The sequence below is a fragment of the Pseudorca crassidens genome, chromosome 17, assembly GCF_039906515.1.
Source record: "Pseudorca crassidens isolate mPseCra1 chromosome 17, mPseCra1.hap1, whole genome shotgun sequence".
NCBI lineage: Eukaryota > Metazoa > Chordata > Mammalia > Artiodactyla > Delphinidae > Pseudorca > Pseudorca crassidens.
In genome coordinates this window covers 30,355,764-30,378,518 of record NC_090312.1, presented here as the reverse complement: position 1 = coordinate 30,378,518, position 22,755 = coordinate 30,355,764, and the positions used below count along the sequence as shown (strand labels likewise).

At 36.7% G+C, this 22,755-nt stretch overlaps 1 protein-coding gene across 1 annotated transcript in view; it reads right to left on the bottom strand.

Moving 5' to 3' along the window:
* RSPO2 (R-spondin 2) overlaps positions 1 to 22,755 on the bottom strand; it is a 156,916-nt gene that overhangs the window by 75,715 nt on the left and 58,446 nt on the right. Inside the window, exon 3 of the mRNA XM_067711489.1 lies at positions 8,607 to 8,795. Coding sequence (XP_067567590.1) covers positions 8,607 to 8,795 — 189 coding nt within the window. The remainder of the gene's footprint in view (positions 1 to 8,606; positions 8,796 to 22,755) is intronic.

The window sequence follows — 22,755 nt, the reverse complement described above, 5'->3', positions numbered from 1 at the left end:
TCACCAGATAAATACATACTATTAGCACCGGGCAGACTACCCAAGTGCCCCCTTCATGATTACGCTCCCTTGACTGTAGTGCAACCTCTACTCCAAAATAAAGAATATGATAGGCTCCTTCAATGATCCCTAATCCATTCGCTAGTTTGCTAAAGATCAAACCTAAAGTAAAATAGCTCTAACACAATACATGATTTAGAACATTTCTGGTTTCTTTTTTTTTTTTTTTTTTTGCGGTACGCGGGCCTCTCACTGCTGTGGCCTCTCCCGTTGCGGAGCACAGGCTCCGGACGCACAGGCTCAGCGGCCATGGCTCACGGGCCCAACCGCTCCGCGGCGTTTTCCCACACCGGGGCACGAACCCGCGTGCCCTGCATTGGCAGGCGGACTCTCAACCACTACGCCACCAGGGAAGCCCTCTGGTTTCTTTTAAGTGTAATCAGAATAGTCCCTAAATTTGAATATTATTTTGAGTTGGAGCAGTAACAATCACTTATCATCTCCAGGTTTCCCATCAAGGTCTCATCACTGGCACTTTCACACATCATGCTCACCCATTTCCTCTGGACCCCCTAACTATTCACTACTGACCTAGCTACCCAGGCTAGATGGTGAAGGAAGGAGATAATACAATTAAGTTACACAATTTCCATACCATTTCCAACAGTCATGAAAGACTGTTCTCACTTAAACACTAACCTTTCCCTTCTCTTACCTCTCTTATAATTATGTGACACACCAACCCCATTTGCCTGTGTGTTTCAGCAGCAGTTTAGGTAATGGTGCTGTATATTACTGTTGTCTAATTCTGTATCGGTTTCACATGCAACCCAACTGTGTATTCAGTCAATTTGTAAGTATCTTCTAAATAAAGACATTCTTTAGTTTTATTTTACTTCTCCTGTAATCCCACAAATACTGAGGTTACATCAACATATTTGTTAGAGGTCTGCATCTTCACAGATCTTTAAACAATTATAAAGACTTTATGGTACTCAGAGTAATTATATAGGTCCTCTTATTTGTAGTTCACAATTATCCAGGTTTGATTTAAAACATCTTAAACATATTTCTGTTAATTCTAAATACCTTGATCTTTTTTCAAATGCATCATCACACTGCATGATTCAAGAATGGCAGGGGTTTCCAAAAGGACTCAAACTTGACATGCAGTAATTCTTTAAAAACACCTAAACACTGATCTTGGGGTTCACAAATTAAGGGATGGTTATACTTAACTTTGAATTTTCTTATACACTCAAAATTCCTAGTTTTTAAACCTATGTCTTTTCATTTCAAAAACAAATTATAGTATTCTCCTGGCCCAAAAGATATTTCTCACAAAGTGCCCAAACAAGGGCAGAATCATAAAATATAGCAGAGTGAAAACAAAAGTAGCAAGTTCACTGGATACAGAACTGCAAAATTTCATTTCCATAATTTTTTGCTTGCAAATGATTTTTAAAAATATACTGCCTCTGGCAAGACAATTATATATTATTTTCTTATACATAAAAAACTTTACTAGTCCATTTTCTTTCACTTCAGCCTATTTTTGATCCCCTTCCTTGTACATGAATTAAACAAAAACCTTGACTAACATGAGGTAGATACTTTATAGATTGCTGATTAAACAATTGTTTAATGTCCAAGGCTAATTTCCTCAGTTAGGTTTTGGATCCTATGTTCTTCTGTCTCTTTAATGATTTTGTTGCCTTAATCATCCCTCTCTTTCTCCACTTCAACTGGCTATTTCCCATTCAAGTCTCCTTCCATCTTACACACACACACACACACACACACACACACACGATTTCCTAATTTGTGAGCCTTCTAGCTATTATCAGATACTCTTCTGCAACAAGCTTAGCAGGGAAGGGAAAGAGAAGGAGGGTCTACAGTCACCTGGCTGCTTCCCTAAGACTCAATGTACTCCCTGAAACCGTAGCAATCAGGATAGCACTCCAACATTAACAATGAAACAACTCCCATCGAGGTCAACAACTCCTGTTTAAACAGTACAACTTTGACATTGACCCCTTGATACTTCAAGTCTTCCTACTTGCTTCTGGGACATCATTCTCTAATTTTCTATTTTCCTGGTGATTCTGTCATGGCCTCTGCCACAGGCTTTTCTTTCCTTGCTGTAAAATGTCCCCATTCTTCAGGCTTCAATCCTCAGAACTCTTTCTCTTTCAGTTGATATTCTTTTCTTCTTCTCAATAATTCAGTTCAGATCTCCCTTGACAGCTCCAGACCCTTACATCTAACTGCTTATTGGGTATCTTCCTCCCCAGGATGTCTCATACTTCCTCAAGCTCAACATGCCCCAAACCAACCATTCTCCACCATCATGATCTTTCTCTCCAGCAAATATGCTCTTCTTCCTATATTTTGTACCTTGATAAATTCTACTCTCCAGCTCTCAAGTCAAAATCGTAAGAGTAATCTTAATTTCTCCCTTCACTTTTGGCTAACATCCTCCAATTGGTTATGAAGTCCTATTGATTCTTCCTCAATATCTCTCTCCACTTCTCCATTTCCACTATAACTATCTTAGGTCATTTATTCATTCAAATATTTACTGAGCACCCAGTATGTGTCAGACACTATTCTGCATAACAAGAGCCTGAACAATACAGACTAAAAATCCCTTCCCTCTTGGAACTTGTGTTCTAGTGGGAGAGGTGAATAAAACAGATAAGTAAAATATGCCGTGTGTTAGTCAACCATAAGTGCTAAGGAAAGAAGGGAGGGAAGGAATGAGTGAAGGAGGGAGCAAAGAAGAGAGGGAGGGATAAAGAAGAGAAGGAAAAAGGAAATATTGGAATAGAAAAGGTTAAAATTTATATAGATTGGCCAGGGAGGGTCTAGTGAGGATACAGCTGTTCTCATTTTTTTTTTTTTTTACCCAGAATATTGATCTTGCTGCCTTCATTGCAGACTCCCCTCTGGCCCATCTTCCATGCAGCTAAAAGAAAAATATTTCCCAAAACCATAACCTTTATCATTCCCTTACTTGTAATGCTTCGTTGACTACTTGTGGCTTTCAGGATGTTTCTACTACCTAAATTTAGCACATAAGGTCTGCAATGACCTAGTCCCCACCAACATAACTAGTTTTTTAGTTTTCTGATTTTACAGTGGAACTGCACTCAACCACCTGCATCTTACTTCCCAAGGAATGATTTTTTTGTGCATCTCCATACCTTTCCATGTGTTTTTTTTTTTCCTTTTTTCTACCTATAATACTTAATCCTAATAATTCTGCAAACACCCACAGCTTTTTTTTAAGTGGAAGCTCCTTCATTGCTGAAATCCACCCAACCATTAGAAAGTGCGTTTTACTTAGTTGGTAACTTCATCCATAAAATAGAAACACCATAATCTACTTTCCACACTTATTTGAAAAATAAAATGAGGAAAAGTACATCTAATAGAGTAGCTGGCACAGAATGGAAGCTAAATAGTTAGCAGCATTTACCACATAATACACTTAACTATCTGTCTTTCCACTAGACCAGGCTTTCTCAACCTCAAAACTACTGACATTTCAGGCCAGATAATTCTTTGCTGCAGGAGGCTGTCCTCTGCACTGTAGAACGTTGAGTAGTACCCATGGCCTTTGTCTACCAGATACCAGTAGCACCCCTCCACTTGTATTAACCAAAATGTCTCCAAACACTACTAAAGTGTTCCCTAATGGGCAAAATCACCCCTGGTAGAATGTTACTGCACTATGCCATAAGCAACTCAAGGACAGAAACTAGTTATTACTCATTATTGTATCTTCAGGTATCTAGTACCAAAGTCAGCACATAGTAGGTGTTCAATAAATGCACATCAGTAAAAACCACAATCCTGCCATCTAGCACCATAGATTAATTTTACATATTTTCGAAAAGTATGTAAATATTATTTTATAGCCTCTTTCACCCAATATTATATTGTGAGATTTATTTATGATGCTTCATGTTGCAGTAGTTCATCTCTACTTCTATATATACTTTTTTAAATACTCTATTGTTTGGACATTTGAGTTGTTTCCAATTTGTAGCTAGTATGATTAGTGTCATCATGAATAATCTTTTATATGGTTTTGGTTACAAGTCAGGATAGCAGTTTTGTTGAAGGAGAAATGGGAGTGATTGGGAAGGATATAATGAGGGTTCTTGGGGTACTGTTAACATTTCTTCTTGAGTGATGGTAACATACGTGTGTCCACTTTGTGATAATTCATTGAATGCTCCGTTTATGATCTGTGAGCATATTCTGTGTTATCCTTCACTTGAAGGTTTTTATTTATGTTACTAAGAAAATAGTTGTGCAATTAGAGGAAAAAAGAAGGCCAAGGATTCTGGTAAATATTCTGCAATGCCAATATTCATGAGAAAAATAAATGTTTGCCTTCATTTGTATCAAAGAAAAGCATATTAAAACAAAAAAAGATGCATTTTACCCTTTTTGTCACTAATACCCAGTGTTGGTGAGATGCAAGGGAAAATGTCTGCTATTAGTAAAGACGTGAATGAATACAACTTTCCCAGAAGGCCATTTGGTGATATATATCAAAAGTCTTTAAAATATATTTTATGCTTGTATCTCAATTATATCTCAGTAAAGCTGGAAAAATATGCTATGTTTAAAAGCTTATCTTATGAAAATAAATCAGAAAAAACGTGTAAAACTATACATGTGTGTATAAGCAAAAGAATCTATATACAAGGAAATTCTTCATATAACTGCTTACAGTGGTGAAAACTAAAAGCAAATTTTCAACAGATAATTAGCTAGATTATTATGGTATATCCATTCAGTAGAAAACAAGCAGTCATAATTAATGACATGAAAAAATGTTCATAATTCATTAAATTAAAACGTTACAAAACAGAATGATGACTCATTTGTAAGGAAAGAAAGACATAAATATGCACAGAAACAAAATGTCAAGAATAGAAGCCAGAATATTACTTAGCCATAAAAAAGAGCAAAATAATGCCATTTGCATGGATGGACCTAGAGATGGTCGTACTGAGTGAAGTAAGCCAGACAAATATCATATGATATCACTTATGTGTGGAATGTAAAAAAAAAAAAAAAGATACAAATGAAATTATATACAAAACAGAAATAGACCCACAGACCTAGAAAACAAACTTACGGTTACCAAAGGGAAAAGGGTGGGAAGGAATAAATTATGAGTTTGGGATGAACATATACACGCTAATATATAAAGTAGATAACCAATAAGGACCTACTGTATAGCACAGGGAACTATACTCAGTATTTTGTAATAACCTATAAGGGAAAAGAATCTGAAGAAATAGATATGTATGTATAACTGAATCACTTTGCTGTACACCTGAAAGTAACACAACACTGTAAATCAACTCTACCCCAATAAAAATTTTAAAATTATCTAGAGAAAATTATAATTCCTAGCTAAATTTAAATGTTAGTCTGAGCAATAAATATTATTGTATATATATACAGGCGTGATTATAAAAAAAAAATAGAAGCCAAAATGTTGACTTTTGTTATCTCTGAGTAGTATTTATTTTTGTTTCTGCTTTTTATTTTTTTAAAGTTCTATGTACTTTCCAAGCTTTCTGCAAGGAATATGTACAGCAATTTTTAAAATTAAGCTTTTTCATGTAAATGAGTTTATCAATGAATGAGAAAGAAAATATGAGAGAAATCTCACCTAACAGTATCAGAGACAATGGCAACTCAGTGTTGTAGTATGTTTTTTTCCACACTATGCCGCAAATGATTATTGAATTGGTTTTTAATAAGCATGTTTGAATTTTATAAGATCCACACTGTATGGACCAAGAAGCCAACCTCAGCCAATATTCTATAGAGCAAGTCTTTCTTTGGAAGAGAGGTTTTTCTTTACAATGAAATCTTACTTTAGTGATTAGGAAATAGATGAGCAAGTTTCACTTAGAGGATTTTTTAAAGCTACTGTTGCTTGAAGTATAATCTTCTCTACTGTCTAGCATTAATCTTCTAAAACAAAAAGTCAATATGATTTCAAATTCTAAGTTTGTGACAGCTTTTCCAATTTAAATCTGTCTCATTCTCTGTATGGAATACAAATAACAATGCAATATATTTCAAGCATCTATGAAAAAGAGCCAATATTACTAAGAATGAACCATAATCATCTGAAGTCATATACTGAGAATTAAGAAATAATTTTCCACTTTCACTTTGCTTCACAGGAGCCTTGTTAATAAGCACTTCCCGCTTGTACCAGATAAGTAATGATTTCTAGGTCAGTAAACTGCAACATCGATTGCATTCACTTACAATAAGTATAGCCATAGCAAACCCATTTTCACGTGTAGATTCTCTTTCCAAGGCTGATTTACAGTCATTGCTCTCCTCTCCATTTCTGGGAAAAGGGATCAACTTAACCAAAATGTTTGTGTTAAGCCCTGCCTTGGGGTATCTCTCTAAGGAAGACCCTGTTGATAAGACTATGAGGTACTGCTGAATGACCACCCATTCCAGTTTGCCCAGGACAGCCCTTCTTTACACCCAATGTCCCTGCATAGTTATTAACAGCAGCCACTTTCAATCCCCAATGTCCCAGGTAGAGTAATAAATTATATGGTCACCCTATTGTCCATACACAGTGTGTAGAGTGCTAGGCATAGAACTTGGAATAAATGCCTGGAGCTATCTACACTCTTATCTTCCTTGTGCACTGATAGTCTGGAATAAAAAACACACAGAATATTCATGGACCCAAATCCACCCCCCCATAGGTGGTCTAAAGCAATCTGAACAGGAATCCATTTCAAGATGGACACATCCTCCTATGAAGGTTCAAAAACTATGAGGATAGACATTACTAGCTAGCCCAAATCATACACCTTAAGGATAAGGTACATATTTGAAAAAAATGGCCAATCTATTGATACTCTGGGGGAGCCGTACCCCTCTAGTTATTAATCCCAACAATTCCATAAAATGGAAGTCCATACAAATCTCCTCTAAATCCATATGTTTCTATCTTGCTAATGGCAAAACTATTCACCTAGTCACCTTAGCTAGAAACCTTAGTATCAAATTTGATTCTCTCTTTATTCTGTGAAATTAGTTAGTTACTAAGTCTCATTGATTCTATTTTAAACGTCTCTGGAATTCATTACCCAAAAACCTTTCATCAGAACACAATTTCTCATCTGCAATTGTTACAATAGCCTTCTCCAATCATTTCCTGCACTTCTGCAAGAATTATCTTAAATAAAGCCATTGCTTTAATTCACTGTCTGCTCAGAACCCTCAGATAACATCCAGACTTCTTAACATTGCACTCAAGACTTTTATCATTTGCACTCAAGCCTCCCTTTTCATCTTCAATTCCAACCACACCTCACACTAAGCAGCTACTACTCAATGGTTCTCCAGGGATGGTACTGCTCCCCTGGGAGGTGTCTGGAAATTTTTAGGGACATTTTTTATTGTCACGGTGATTTGGGGGAATGAAGAAGATTTACCAAGCAAGGACTAAGAATGTTAAATGTCCAGCAATGCAGGCCAAGTTGCCTTGCCAAGATGCCAACAGCATCCCCAAAGGAGACTTCTTGTTTCCCAAACACATTATTTCTACAAACGTGTCCCTTCTTCTTCCCAGATTCTATATAACCTTCCTCTAGTAGTTCTGCCTTCTTTCAAAATAACATTGCCCTTGGATGATAAAATTCAAACTCTCTTCTTACCTAAAGACCTCAGCTGATTTAATAGTCATGCACACAGTGTGTTAATTGGAGATAATTAAATCACTCCCATAACATACAAGTTGTCTGCTGATCTAGTACTTAGTGTATTGAGTTATGATTAAACATCTTACCCATCTGTCATTTCACTCCATGTTCCCCTTTTTTCTCCTTCTATCCCCTAAAATTTGAGCTCCTTAAAAAGGGGGATATTCCTTTGGTATCTTACTCATTTTTTTAAACTCCAATTTTTACCATTTACCCAGAAGTTAAGAATAATTCTATAATGAGAAGTGACTTTTTGGACTAAAAGGTAAAAAATTGTACTTGTATTCCTATGTATAGAATGCCATTCCCTAATAACCTTTTTGTGGTTGCTAAACTTAGAATACTTTGAAGTAAACTATATTTTAGTTATACCTATTATCAGCAGTGGTGCTTTAAATTCATGTATTAAATTACAGATTAGACTAATTCAAGTATTACAAACTCAAGTGTAAGAGAAAAAGAAGCTATAGACACTGTGGTAAGCTCAAGAGGATGTTCCCAATATAAAGGTATTTAAATCCCTTTATTTATTGATAAGTGCTGAGTACGCCTTACAAAGATCTGCCTACCATGCTTGTGTTTAAGATACATGCTATGAAAAAATACTTAGGTAATCTTTAAAAAGAAGTGTGTGTATACAATATACTTCTATACAAGAGATAAAGTAAAAGTGTTCTTATACCACCTCACTTATTTTTTTTTAAGTTTAAGCTTAAACTATTTCTGTAGCATATTAAAATTGTACTCTTTCTTAATCAAAATTTTCAACTTAACTCCCCCTAAGTTGCAGAAACAATAAAATAGGGTGGACAAAAGTTGACTGCTCACTTGCACATCTGTTCATATCTGGGGCTCGGTGTCCATAGTACCCGGATGGGCAGGAATGCAGGCACTCTCCATACTGGCGCATGCCTTCTCTTCGAAGAAAGAAGAATAACTTCTGTTGACATCGGCTGCACCCATTGTCCTTTGAACAAGACAAGCATCCCTTGCAAATGGGATTTGATACATAACTAGCTGTAAAAGAGAAAAGACAAAATCCATTTAAATATGAATATGATCAGACTTCTGGTCAATGCAACATGCTGAAAAGACAAGTGTCTCTTGTCCTTTTACTTTAATCACATAGAAATGCTAAACAAAATAACCTCTGCCACCCTCCAAAAAACAATGGTTCATACACAACCAAACTTAGAAACAAAGAGGAAACCCAGAGACAGAGTTGAGGCTGGAAGCTCAAACTGAATGGCTTATGGAGATGCTAGAGCAGACAGAGGCAGACCTCAGGGCAGGGTCCTCAGTCCAGATCAAGAAATATGCATGTAGAATCACGTTGCTATAAACTTGAAACTAACACACTATCATAAATCAACTATACTTCAATATAAAAAAGAAAAGAAATACGCATGTAAAGAGCTGATGCTTGTCTCTATGGAGACTGGAGTCGTAAAGGCTTGTGTGTCCATGGAACAAGCACTAGAAGCCCCCACTCCAGCTGGCCAGAGAAGAGGTTTCCAACCCTGGATTGGGGCATAGAGGACATGAGCACAGGAGAGAAAAATATAACCCACGAGAGAAAGCTACCCCAAATCTATGAGACTTCCAAGTGTGGTATCCAAGTTTAAATCATCAATGTAGTATGGGGTCCCTAAGTCAAGAGGTTAACATAAAAAACTTGCCCAGATCCAGCAAAATCCACAAAGAAAAAAGTATGAAACAACCCTACAGAAATTTTCTACAATCCTGAGACTGGGACTACAACCTGGGACTTTCATGGAAAACCACCTTAACATCAAAATGAACAAATCACATGTGCAAGCAAACCTCAATGAGGAAGAGTCAGTCTGAGTAAGAGATTTCATACCTAAAGAATCAGAAATAACAGAACCATCTGAAAATGACTTTAAAATGAGTATCTTTAGAGTATTTGAAGAGATGAAATGACTAGAAATCACATGGGAAGAAGCAGTATCATAAAATGGGCAAATTAGAAAAATTAAAATTCTAAAACTGAAAAAAATTCTAAGGACAAGTTGAATGGAAGACTGGGAGAGGGACTTAACTAGAAAACAGGCTTAAAGAACTGTGGCACAAAACAAGATATAAATATTAAAAAGGTAGGAAGCATGTAAGAAAAAACAGTATCTGAAATATACGAACCTTACGAAGTTCACTACAGCTAGTGACAAAAATGGTAATTTAAAAGAAAACAAATTCCGTTTCTAGCCCCGGTATAAAATTCAGAAATGATAAAATCTGAAATCCTAGTATAATTTCTAAAGTATAAAAAGTTCATGTAAGGTCATAAGCTTAAGGCCACACTGACTTCATTTTATTGAGTTAACCCACAAAAGAAATAAGACAAGGAACAGAAAATTCATCAATTATTGAAACTTTCTGCTTTGAGACTACATCCTATTTGCCCTACATATAATCTTTATTGCATATAAAATTAATACCAAGCCGACAGTATTCAGACTAGCAGCTGTACAACAAAGTACATTGTATACCACACCAGTCCTTATTTATAATGATTTAACATCCAATATATTTACAACTACTTGCAGCAGATCTACATAGGTTTCAGTTCCACAACATGCTCTCCCCACTTCTGGGCTCCCTGACTTGTTCTTGCAGCCTCTCTTCCAGAGAGATTCCCAAACAAGAGCTTAGTCTAACCTTTCGGAGAAGGGGCCAAAGAAGAACCAAGACACTCAGGACCAGAAATCATGGTCAAGATGACCCTCTGAGTTGGGCATTAAGATCTACTTCTTCCCACTTATTCCAGGACTTTGTTCTATCAACTGTTCAAAACTGCTTTTATTTACATAGTGAATCTATGTTAGAGACTTTCTCTTGCTTGCAAAGCTATCTATGCTTCCCAACTAATTTCTTATTTACCACCTTATTTTCTTAAACCTGCAATTGTGGAGCAAAAAAGAATCAATTCAGATTAAAAGTCACCTCCTCAGATAGAATTCCTAATAAAATTTTGGCAAACTTTCCAGATACTCCTTTATATATGTACGCATATACAGTATTTATAATATGTAATTGGTATTTTTCATAACTGTGATCAGACTTTACATGAAGTATGATAACTTGCTCAATTTCAATCAAGTTGTGAGCATCTTCTCATATCAATGAATCAGACCAATATCACTCATATTTCTTGGAAGTGTCAGTTTTATCTGCAGCCTCAACCTACCATCCCCACCCATGTAATTATCCCCAACACTACTTTTATGAAGACCACAATTGGTTTTCAGATCCTCAATTCAAGACCTCATTCTCAGTCTCTTGTCCTCCCAACTCCTGTAGCTGGGTCATTACTGAAAGTTTTCTTCCTCTTCTAGACGAATGAGAATGTCTCCTTCTAAAGATTTAATTCCAGCCCTCACTCTTGTAATTTCCACTAATCTTCTCATAAGTCAGGCCCTTATTACTTCTCACTTAGACAGTTATAGTGCCCCAACTCCCCACGTACCTCTCTCTGCGTTCTTCTGTTGGCTCAGCTCTTCTGCTTTTATTTTCATCACAGGATTTCTGTTATCCCTTACTCTCATGAAATAATTATGACTTATAAAGCATTTTCACATAGCCAACTGGAAATAAGGTTAGACTATTTACAATTTCCCCAGCTGCCTTCTGAAGAGGTTTTATTCTCCCATTTTGTTATTAGTGTCCTGAGCAGGTTGTAAGGAGTGAGTATGTAAGTTTCAAAAACTGGGATACAGACAAACTTTTGTGTAAGGAAGGGGTAAAAAACTGAGAGTGGGGTGGGTAGGGTGCAGAACACGGGATGAAAAGGACAGAACTAGGAAGACTCAGCAGCTGTATGATGGATGAAATGGCTTTGGCAGAGGAAGTGGTGACTGGGGAGAACCCAACACATTTTAATTTTCAGGGCTGCCTAAGAACATAACCCACCTTAAGCACAAAGACCCTCTGGCATGATATTTGGGGAAGAAATTTATGACTCTCTTGTGAAAGAAAAAGTCCTTATGTAGGAGCAACCAGGAGACTAAGGCAAGGGCAGGAGCTGCTGGCTGGAGCTGCATCAAAGGCAGCCCCACACTGCAGGGTCCTCTGCAGCACATCTAAGAACAGTTCACTGGCTGCCTTCTGCTCTGCAACTTAACTACAAATATGAAAAGGTACGATCAAGGTTGTCCAAATCCCAAACGTAGTTTCATAAGTAAAAGGAGAATTTGGAAGACTTACATACATAGCAAAATGGTTTAAGGAGAAGGTTCTCTGTACCACAGTCATCACAAAGTAAAACTGAAGCTATACTTACTTTCAGTTCAAAAGTTAAACCAAGAGCTCTTTATCACTATAAATCACACTCTGTAGAAAGAAGTATGGAGAAAAGAGAATTACAGAGCTAAGAGAATCATCATAAATTAAAGGCTTTTTGTTTTGTTTTATGTATCAGAAGCCAACTTTCATCCTGACCACAAAGATTTCAGAGTCAACAAATTGTACTCTACATTTTTTAAAAGGTATTCTTAAAATCAATAAAGCATTGCTTTATTTACTTGAACCTTAACTGACAATGAAAATGAAATAGGGAATACTTACCTGAGTCCATATCTTAGATATCTTTATAACCCTACACAGGAGGAATTCTCTTAAAACAAAAGTGATGTGAGCCACACCCAACCTAAGTGCTCTCTCTTTCCCTTCCCCCAATCTTCTTCAACCGTGCTCCTCAATACTGAAGGACAAGAACACATGTAATTTTGGCAATTTGAAGCTTTGTGCCCCAAACCTCAAATGGACTTTTTGGTTTAATTAACCATTGTCCAATGTCAACTATCCTAGTCACCTCTATGTTGTACGTCAACATAGAACTTAATTCAACGAGAACTTAATTCAACAAGAACTTCTTCATCCGTTATATGGTGACTACACCAATCTCTGTATTTAAAGCCAGGCAAAAATAGACCTTTAAGCATGACTAGAGTAATTTATTTTGTCAGGATCTTAATAAGTCAAATGGCTCTGCCTATTTCTATGAGATTTAATTCAAGTGTGCAGGTGAATAAACAAATCTTAATTCCCAGCTTTGATGACTGTGTTTATTTGCTCTCCCCGTAAGCTTCAACTTTTCCAACCCTAAAGCCTGCTGACATCCAGAGCCTCATCACTCCAACCAAAACACTTTTCTAAATCTAGATCCACCCAAAATTCTAAAGATGAAATATATCACATAAAACATTAAAAATCTTCAAAAAGGTGCTGGACAGTGGTGTAAACACAAATCCACACATATCTCCCTGACAGGGAAAGGAATATATGGATACAGAAAACAAAAATCATGAGGCAGAAACCAGGTAACAATTACTTATATCACTAAGTATATAAGGAGAAAAAAAACCAGTATAAGTAAAACTCTTTACTCTTTTTTTTTTTTTTTTGGTGGTACGCCCGCCTCTCACTGTCGTGGCCTCTCCCTTTGCAGAGCACAGGCTCCGGACGCACAGGCTCAGCGGCCATGGCTCACGTGCCCAGCCGCTCCGCGGCATGTGGGATCTTCCCGGACCGGGGCACGAACCCGTGTCCCTTGCATCAGCAGGAGGACTCTCAACCACTGCGCCACCAGGGAAGCCCGAACTCTTTACTCTTGATTCTAATTATCTGATTTGTATTCCTCTTAAATTGCAAAGTAAGTTTGGTTTTTCATGAATCCTGATATTTTAAGTTTGATCCTTTGTTAAATCAAACCCAGTTATTCACATTTTATCCCATAGAACATTTTATGTAGGTGTTGAATGCCCATCTGTTTCTAACCTACTCCTAATACTTTTTAAAAGTGTTCCCCTGTTTCTGGAGTAGGCCCTGCCAAACAAGAAGAAATCTAAATTCCTGCTAGGTGAAGGCATCCATTCCTGACAAAGTACAGATTTCTAATCCTGAAAATAATGGGACTGAACAATGGGCTGTTGGCATCTTAGCCTTGCTCCATATTTGCAGGTTCAATAATGTTACAAGTTGAACAGCTTTTTAAAAAATGAAAAACTACTATTAACTTCATTGATCAATCTTATCATAAAATTGCTAATATATTTATCTCTGCCCAATCCCAAATTCAAGATATATATTTAGAAACCAAAACCCTATCTCTGGCACCAATGACAGGGAACTTGCATGTCAGATTCTATAGAAATCAAGTCAGGCATAGATCCTTCCACTACAGCTTGGCAACACTGGGATAAAAAACCATGTAATCATGTATACTCCCAAGCGCAAACTCAACTAAGGAATCAAGGTCGTGAATTAAGGAGCCACACGAGATTTGACCAAAATGAGAAATGCCTATCTTAGGATACTTTCCTTAGTTTTACATTAAATTGTAAGTATTTATAGAAAATAAAATAATCTGATCTTTGATGCAAAGACAACAAATTTTAACACTCTGGATGTTCACCATTATAATCATTATGCCTTAGAAAATAGATGTTAAAATTAACAATGTTAATAAAGCTTTGACAGAGATAAATTTCTAAATGTCCATTAAAGTGTTAGAGGAGGAAAAAAAAAAGTGTTAGAGGAGGTAAAATAACATGAATTTAGTCTAGAAAAACTTTTGAGAATAAAGGGCAAACGTGCCAAAAATTCCAAAATTTTATAACCTGTAGAATTAAACCATATTTTCTCAGAATCTCTTTATCTTTTATCATGAGTCCTTCAATAGATATTAATATTTTTAGGAAAAAGGCTTACAAAACTTTTAACTTCTCAAAGTACTAGCTTTGAGAAACCCATATTAATTGGCTGCCTGAAAATGTTATTAGTTGATAATTAATACCATTGTTTATCCACCTAAAGCATGTTAATTAGGAATGAAAGAATGGATATATCCTTATCTTCAGAAATATTCCTTAGGAAAATAGTATTTCTAATGATTTATAAGCCTCCTAAAATATTGAAATCATCTCTAGAGATGAATATTCTTAATGACATCAGGATTAAAGGAATTTAATCAGATGATTTTGCTGCTCCTACAAAAGTGGGTGTCTCACTGTATAAAAACCCAAAGCTACTAGATTTTAAAATATGGAGGGAGAATGTTAAGTAGAATTACAGGTTTATTTTAACACATGAAGTGCTAACATCTTCAGAAAAAATGAGGAAAAGGACCACAATTGTAAGCTCCTGATTTCTCGCCAGTGTCAGCAGTACATGAGTCATAATCCTTTATAGACGGGCACCTCAGAAGTACAGTTACAACCACGGTTAACCATGGCTGTAGTGTGGTTAACTGGACGGGGTATTTCTTTTTCTTTTTTTTACACATCACAGGAAGCAGAAAGTCTGGATGAGGCATGTCATGCATGCTTCAAGTATAAATTAACTAAGACGTCTCAGGGAAGTCCAGAATACTCAATAAGGGCAGGTCAAGGAAAGATGATGAGCTAAGATACGGTTGCAAAATAAATGTGGATGGAATCTTACATAAGTATGTTTGAGGGCACAACGAACCTATCCAGAACATGATAAAACACATTCCCCTTCTAATTTAACACATCATCATTAATATTCAAGAGAGTCTGCCAGAACTGGAGGAAACTGAAAGAATGTACCAAAGCAGTCACTGCAATCATCAGAGGAAAAATTACTTTGGTTCAACACATTTTACCTTGAGACCAAGCAGTATCCCTTTAACATATTTCACCCAAAACGTGAGCAGCTGAAGCAGATGCAGGTCACACATCTGGGGATAGGAGCCAGAGATTTCCCAAAAGAGCTTCGGAATGCACATCTTACATTCAATGCAAGGTACTTAAGTGTTTTTTTTTTTAATCAGAATCCATCAAGTCCTGATCCTCAGGGCTCAGGACCACAGAGAGAAGCTCAAGGAAAGTTGAAATGAGCACTTTGATGTGCCATTCTATGTACTGACCAACTAAACATGAAGTAGAACACAAGAATCTGAATGAGTTAAATGGGACCCAGAAACAGGTTTCCAAAAACAGTCGTTAACACCCAACGTCAAGTAAAGAGACACAAGAAAAGATAAAAGTAGCTATGTATAGACTCTCACAAAAAATTAAAATAATGAGCCCTCAAGTTAGCATATACAATTCCCCAAATGGTGAAGTATTTCTCATAATTAACACTCACTGTCGAAGCCAAGCCCTGGAAGAATTATTCCTCTTCCCTCCACACCCCCGCTACAAACTCTGACACAAAAATCTTAATGCATATTCCTATGCTAGATGTTAGCGCTGACAGGTAACAGGGAAATATATACAATTAAGGGTCAGAACACCCGCATCCCAGAACTAAACTATTAACATAAGCAAAATACCAGAATCATAATCTCTTCAGCTTCTACAACTGCTAACACCAGTAACATTAATTAGTTGATGAGAAAAATATAAGATGGTTTGAGATTTGCTCATTTTCCCAAAGATATATGATGTTCTGAAACAAGGGAAGACTCATATTTTATGTTGTATAAAATAAGCCACCTGCTTGAAACCGTGAAAGAGAAAAAGATTTACTCCATAAAACTGTTCTAATGCCAGAGGAAAAGTAAGCGTAAAGTTATAATGTATGGGAGCCTCTAAGCTGTGGCTAGAAACTGCTGTGTAGTATAGATCACTCATGCCAAGGGTTGGCTTGGACTTTCACAACATACTTAAAAGACCCTGTGGAAATGTTGACAGAATGTTGGTGCTAATGGTAACTCCAACACGAGCAGATCTAAATAGATACATTTATGAAGATTGTGAAACCACCACTTTCACATGGTCCCATGTTTACACAAGGAGATAATCCAATTATTTAAATAGAAAAAAGCAAACTGCTCATAAACAGAGCAAGATTTTTATTCCATAAAGTACTTAAATACTTCTTATACTAACACTACTTCAAAATAGTTTTGCATACTTCCTAAGTACTGTAACTTAAGTGCGCACAGCGTCTGACCTACCCAACTGCCTATAGGAAAAACTCCCCTTCCTGCCTATTCAAAGATTAATAGAATATAAACTAACTCCTGCTTATTTCACGATTTTAATTTTAAAACAATAAATGGAAAGCCAACTGGATGGCTTATTTGGTGTCATAAACACAGCCCTCAAGAACCACCCATGCCATAACTAACCAGATTAAAGACTCCATGTGTTTTAGATGTGGAAACTCCCATGGATTATACCACTGTGTTTTAAAATTGGGAGTGAACACTGTTAGCTACACTGTTCTAGAGAAAGGTCTCTTCAAACAAAGATAATTAAAAAAAATTTTTAAGTTGCCTTAATGAAAAACACACTAACAAACACTTTGGGTTGACAAACATTATTATGTAACAATTATTCCGGAATACACTATAATGCAAAAAAAGGTGAAAGCTTTATTATACTCAGTGTAGGTCGCTGTGGGTAAAATATTACTTATGCTAATAAAAATCAGAATGATTCACTACTAAATCTTCAGGCCTACACAGGATTTAGTTCTCAGTAATTTTTAAATCAATTGTCTGTATTTAATATTTATCAACAGTTCATTTTAACATGCTTCGTCAGTTTGCTAACTTCACAGCAATCAATACCTTAGACACAGTTTGCAATCTAGCTGCTTAACCATTCTTGCTCTAAGAAGTTATATCTATTCAGAACAAGAAGAAATGAAAAAGAGAAAAGTCAAAATGGGGGTGGGGAAAGAAAAGAAAATGAACTTGGGGAAACATTCTAAGTAATGTTTATTACTCATAATTTCTGTTTATCAAAAGTGAATAAACAGATCAGAGAGTTTAAGAAACCTTTCCAAAGTCATACAGTTTGCTAGTGACTAATTTAAATCCAGTTCTGACCTCTGATTTCAAAAGCCACGCTCTTAATTTCCTCATTAAGAGATATATGTACAGCACCTAGGGAAAAAATGCATTGTACCATGATTAAAACTGTGAGAACTTTCTTTCAAATTAGACTGTACCCTTGTAATTTGCTCACTGCCCCTGTGCTCTGTTTTTAGCTACAGCAAAATAATCAAAGTTCCTTTTGGTGATTAGCCACTAAGAGTACCATACTAACTCTTTCCTAACATAACTAGGACTATATTAAGTCTCATAAACCAACAAAATTAGGATGCCATCCACAAAAACACTTCAGAGTCAAACTGCTGATACAGCACAAAGGATAATGGGGGAAACTGAGTTACAGGTTTCTTCTGGCAGAGGTTAAAGAGAAATCTTCAAAATTATAAATGGAAAGTCTTTAACTGTTTGGGCATACAGCAAAAAGCCAGCACTCTTTACTCCAATTGACAAGTTCAAAGAAAAAACATCACCCCCAAACCATGCAATTTCCTGCAAATGGGCCACTCTCCTCACTGTCTTTGAAGACAAATCGTGTCCTGGACAAGGGGCCTTTGAAGTAACACAGCAAGCATAGCTATGTAATTAGAAAGGCTCGTTACGCCATCCAAATGAGCAAAACTAGACTTTAAAGATGCGCTAAAGTGAAGAGGCTGGACTGACAGACTGACACAAAGACTTTGAGAGCAGTTTGCCCCTGCTCACTAACCATAATTCTCCTTCACTCCCTCCAAGCCTCAGAAGCCAAAAGCAAACTCCATATGCACTACTGGAAAACTGTAAATAGTGTTTGGTCACTCTCAAAAAAGTGGCAAAACTGTATGTATGCATGTTTACAGACATAGATGTGTATATAGATACCTACACTTATGCATGTGTACATAAATGTATGCATTACTATTTTTCTGAACTATTTGAGTATAAGTTGTAGACATTATACTCTTTTACCTCTAAATTTCAGTGTTCAGTATGTATTTCCAAAAACGAGGACATTGTCTTATAATATCAGCCATATTGATATGATCCAATACTATTTTCTAACCCCCAGCCCATATTCAATTATCCCAATAATGTCCCTTATATCTACTATTTTCCTAGACTAGAATCCCATCCAAGATTATGCATTGCATTAAGCTGAACTATTTCTTCAGTCTCCTTTAATCTGGAACAGTTCCTCCTTCATGAGCTTGACATCTTGGAAGATCAGTTATTTACAGAATATCTATTTGGTGGACTGATCTCACATTTTGGGGATTATGTATGAATTGATGTTATGTCCTTTTCTCGTGCAGGTCAAGAGACACTTGATGAATTTGGTGGCATTACTGGTGATATTAACTTTGATCCCTTGACTAAGGTGGTGTCGGTCAGGTTTCTATACTATAAAGTCACTATTTTTCCCTCTATAAGAAGTTTTTTTTTTTTTTTTGAGGAGATACAGTGAAACTACATACATATCCTGTTCTTCAAACTTCCACACACTGGTTTTGGCATCCACCCGTGATCCTTTTGCCTAAATCAACTATTCTTCTGATGGTTATCAAAGGTGATTCTATAACTCCATCATTCTTCTCCATTTATTAGGGGGTGTTCTAGTGTTAGGAAGAGCTTTCCCTTCTCCTTCATTTATTTCTCTGCTTGTTTGTTTACATCAGTAGGGAATCGCAGAGTTTATTCAGTGTACTATCATCTGTTACTGTAATCTGTGCTCAACTTATCCTAGATTTGTTCACTGAGAGCCCTTTAAGGGGCTGTGGATTTTAAGTTGCATCTTATGTGCACGCTACCAAGTGCTTAGGGGTAGAGAAGAAGGAGATCAAATTTATCCTGGAAGAGCTAAGAAATAGGTGGTAACATGAGTTGCCAGTTGGAGCAGGAGTTTGCCAGTCGGAGGGGGATATCCCAAGGGGAGGACTAGTACAGGCACAGGTGTCTGCACAGGACTGGGGGATGCTGAACTCTCTGTCCTTGTATGTCTGATAAATCTTGGCCTATCTTATTGACAATCTATCTTTCAGACAATAGCAAAAGGAGCCACTCAATACTTAACTTGGATACAAGAAAGAATTTGCTGAGAATATGGAAACTATGATGTTACCATGGGGTTTAAAAGAGTAGAATATACAGAAACTGCGACCCTAGAAGTAAAATCCAAGATTTCAACGATGGATTTTTTTTTAAGTTTGGAAGGATACAAGTTTGGCTTTGCAGCCAACATTTCTAAGTTAGAAGAGGAATTAAGAGGATATTTTCAGGGCTTCCCGGGTGGCGCAGTGGTTGAGAGTCCACCTGCTGATGCAGGGGACACGGGTTCGTGCCCCGGTCCGGGAGGATCCCACATGCCTCAGAGCGGCTGGGCCCGTGAGCCATGGCCGCTGGGCCTGCGCGTCCGGAGCCTGTGCTCTGCAACGGGAGAGGCCACAACAGTGAGAGGCCCGCGTACCGCAAAAAAAAAAAAAAAAAAAAGAGGATATTTTCAAAATAAGAATCTACTTATATAATCCGAATGGGAAAAGAAATGAATGATATTCTATTAGAATCCAATAAGGTTTCATAGGAAGTCCTCTGATGAATTCAAACATTTTAAGCAACATGTACAAAAGGATACATTCAGGAGAAAAATAGGTTAGTCACAAAGAAATGTGAGGAAGGCTAAATTTTCCTAGGAAGGCTAAATTTTCCTAAGGTTTATAGGGAACTTTTGTTTTTAAGAGCAAAATTAACAAGATGAAATTGTTCAGTCCAATTACTGATATAACGTAATACTAGATGAAAGAGGTAGAAAAACTTATTTTCTGCTTTCATTTTGTATTTATTAAAAACAAAGACCTTCAAAGTGAAAAGGGAAAAAAATCACAGCTTAAGGAAAAAATATTGACTATAAGATAAGCAAGAAGACCCTAATGAATATATCTTTATATTTTTAAATATTGAGAAATTGATTCCTGAAAAAAAAAAATGGAGGGCTTTAAAGAAGGGAAATGAATCGATGTCTGATTTTCAATAAGTTGGGAAAACTGAATTTCAAAAACTCCAAATTTTAGAAGAGGCTTTAGGACACCAGGGTTGTAAGCACTTATAGTTTAAAATAATTATTATAAACACCTATCACGGTGTTTATGTCAATAAGAACAAGTCCTGTCAAAATTAACCTCATTATTTTAAAAAAAATCACAGTTTCCCTTGCTTTCTCTCCCTATCTATATATCAACATCTATATCTATGTCTCTGTCTATATACACACAGATAGAAAGATATAGAAATAGCACACTCATATTTGGTAAACTACTTATAAGTAAGTTGCAGACACCACAATACTTCACATCAAATTCTTCTGCATGCACCTTCTGAGAATAAGGACATTTTCTTACATAATCACAATACCATTGTCAGATGTCAGAAAATTTATCATGGGTAAAATAATATTTTATGGTGTTTATGTTCATACTTCATCAGCCATCCCAAAAATGTCTTTCCATCTATCCAGACACCAATCAAGGACTGTGCATTGCATTTGGTTTGTTTCTTTAGTCCTTTTAATTCAGAACACCTCCCCCATTATTGTTTGTCTTTCTTGACATTGAGACTTTTAGAGTCCAGGCCAGCTGTCTTGTAGAATATCCTACAATCTGCATTTGAATGACTGTGGCCACGTAATTAGATGCATCATTCTGCCATCATTAATACGATAATTTAATTCAGGCAGGAATCATCACCATCCTAACACCATTAGGTGCAAGCTTACTGGGAAAAAGTGTCACCCAGGAGATTACTTACTAATTCCAAAGGGGGAAGTTCCCTTTATGATGAAGAGGTTTGGCAGAATCCGCATTAACCAAGGGATCAGACTGAGTATCACCAAAAATGGGACAAACTGCCTCATGTGCTTCCTGATGTGATGAAATGAGAAGCACACATCTGTCAAGAATTCTTGTCAATAGGTACTTCTTCTAATTACTTTGTAACCACTAAGTCTCCAATTTCATTTTCAGGGATCCTGAACTTGGTATTGCAGAAACCTGTTTCTTCCTCTTTATTCTTTTCATTTTTACTCACGGGATTCTGAGAGCAATGCATTTCAAAAAGGATTGCAGCAAAAGAGAAAAGCAAGGAGACAGTAGACAGAGATTATGAGGCATCTGGTGTCTTCTCACCATAGAAGCCAATCATTAGGCTCATACACACAGGCACACACCTATGCACAGACGTGTGCATGCAAGCCCATACACCCCAAGGGAACAGAGGAGGGGGGACGTTAGCTACTCTCTGGGAAAATCATTCCATCACTGTGGTATAGAAGCATTTCTAGGGCCACCACACATGGCTATACTCTACACAGCTCTGGGGGACACTGTTCACATAGAGCAGTTCTGCCTCAAAAAAATATAAAGCAAAGGCTCCTACCTGATGACCATGAGCCCCTATGCAGTCTGTAGAAGTACTTTGTTTTACTCACAACGTATCTGTTCCTCTAAATTTTTTAATGGAAATTCAGATTTCTTGCTTTTTTCTTGAATAGTCATATGGTATGGCCCACATTCCAGCTTGATAACTATCAACTGAGCTGTATGACAGTTGCCTGCATCAAACAGACATGGCCTGTCCACTTCAGCTCATCACTCTCCATGGTCTAACACATGACCAACTTCATGCACAGAGCAACCACCTGGCCTCTGGGGATCACCTTCCACAAAGAAGATAAGATGCTCAAGTTCATGCTACTGTGAACAACATTTTCCTAACATTCAATTCACTTACTAACGGGGGGGTGTACATCATCTCACAAACCAGTGCAACTTTCTCTTTGTGAATTTATAATCATGAAATAGTAGCTTTTTCACTGTAACCTAGTAGAGAGCAGTCGGCATAAAGAGAAATAATGTTACTATTTAAGTAATATCAGTGAAAACCAAAATTAGATTCAAGAATTAAACTATTATAAACATATTTAAAGGTACCCAAATTTCACACATATGTAATAAAAAATCACTTTGTAAAATGGTTTGCCTATTTTAAAATCTATGTTAATAAAGCAAAAGAATCTCCTGAAAGCCTGTGTGACAAAGTCAGACCAGCAAAAAAAATACTTACTAAACAAAGGAACAAACTGGAAAAAATTATAGCAACACACAAAAAAAGGGTAGATGCTTT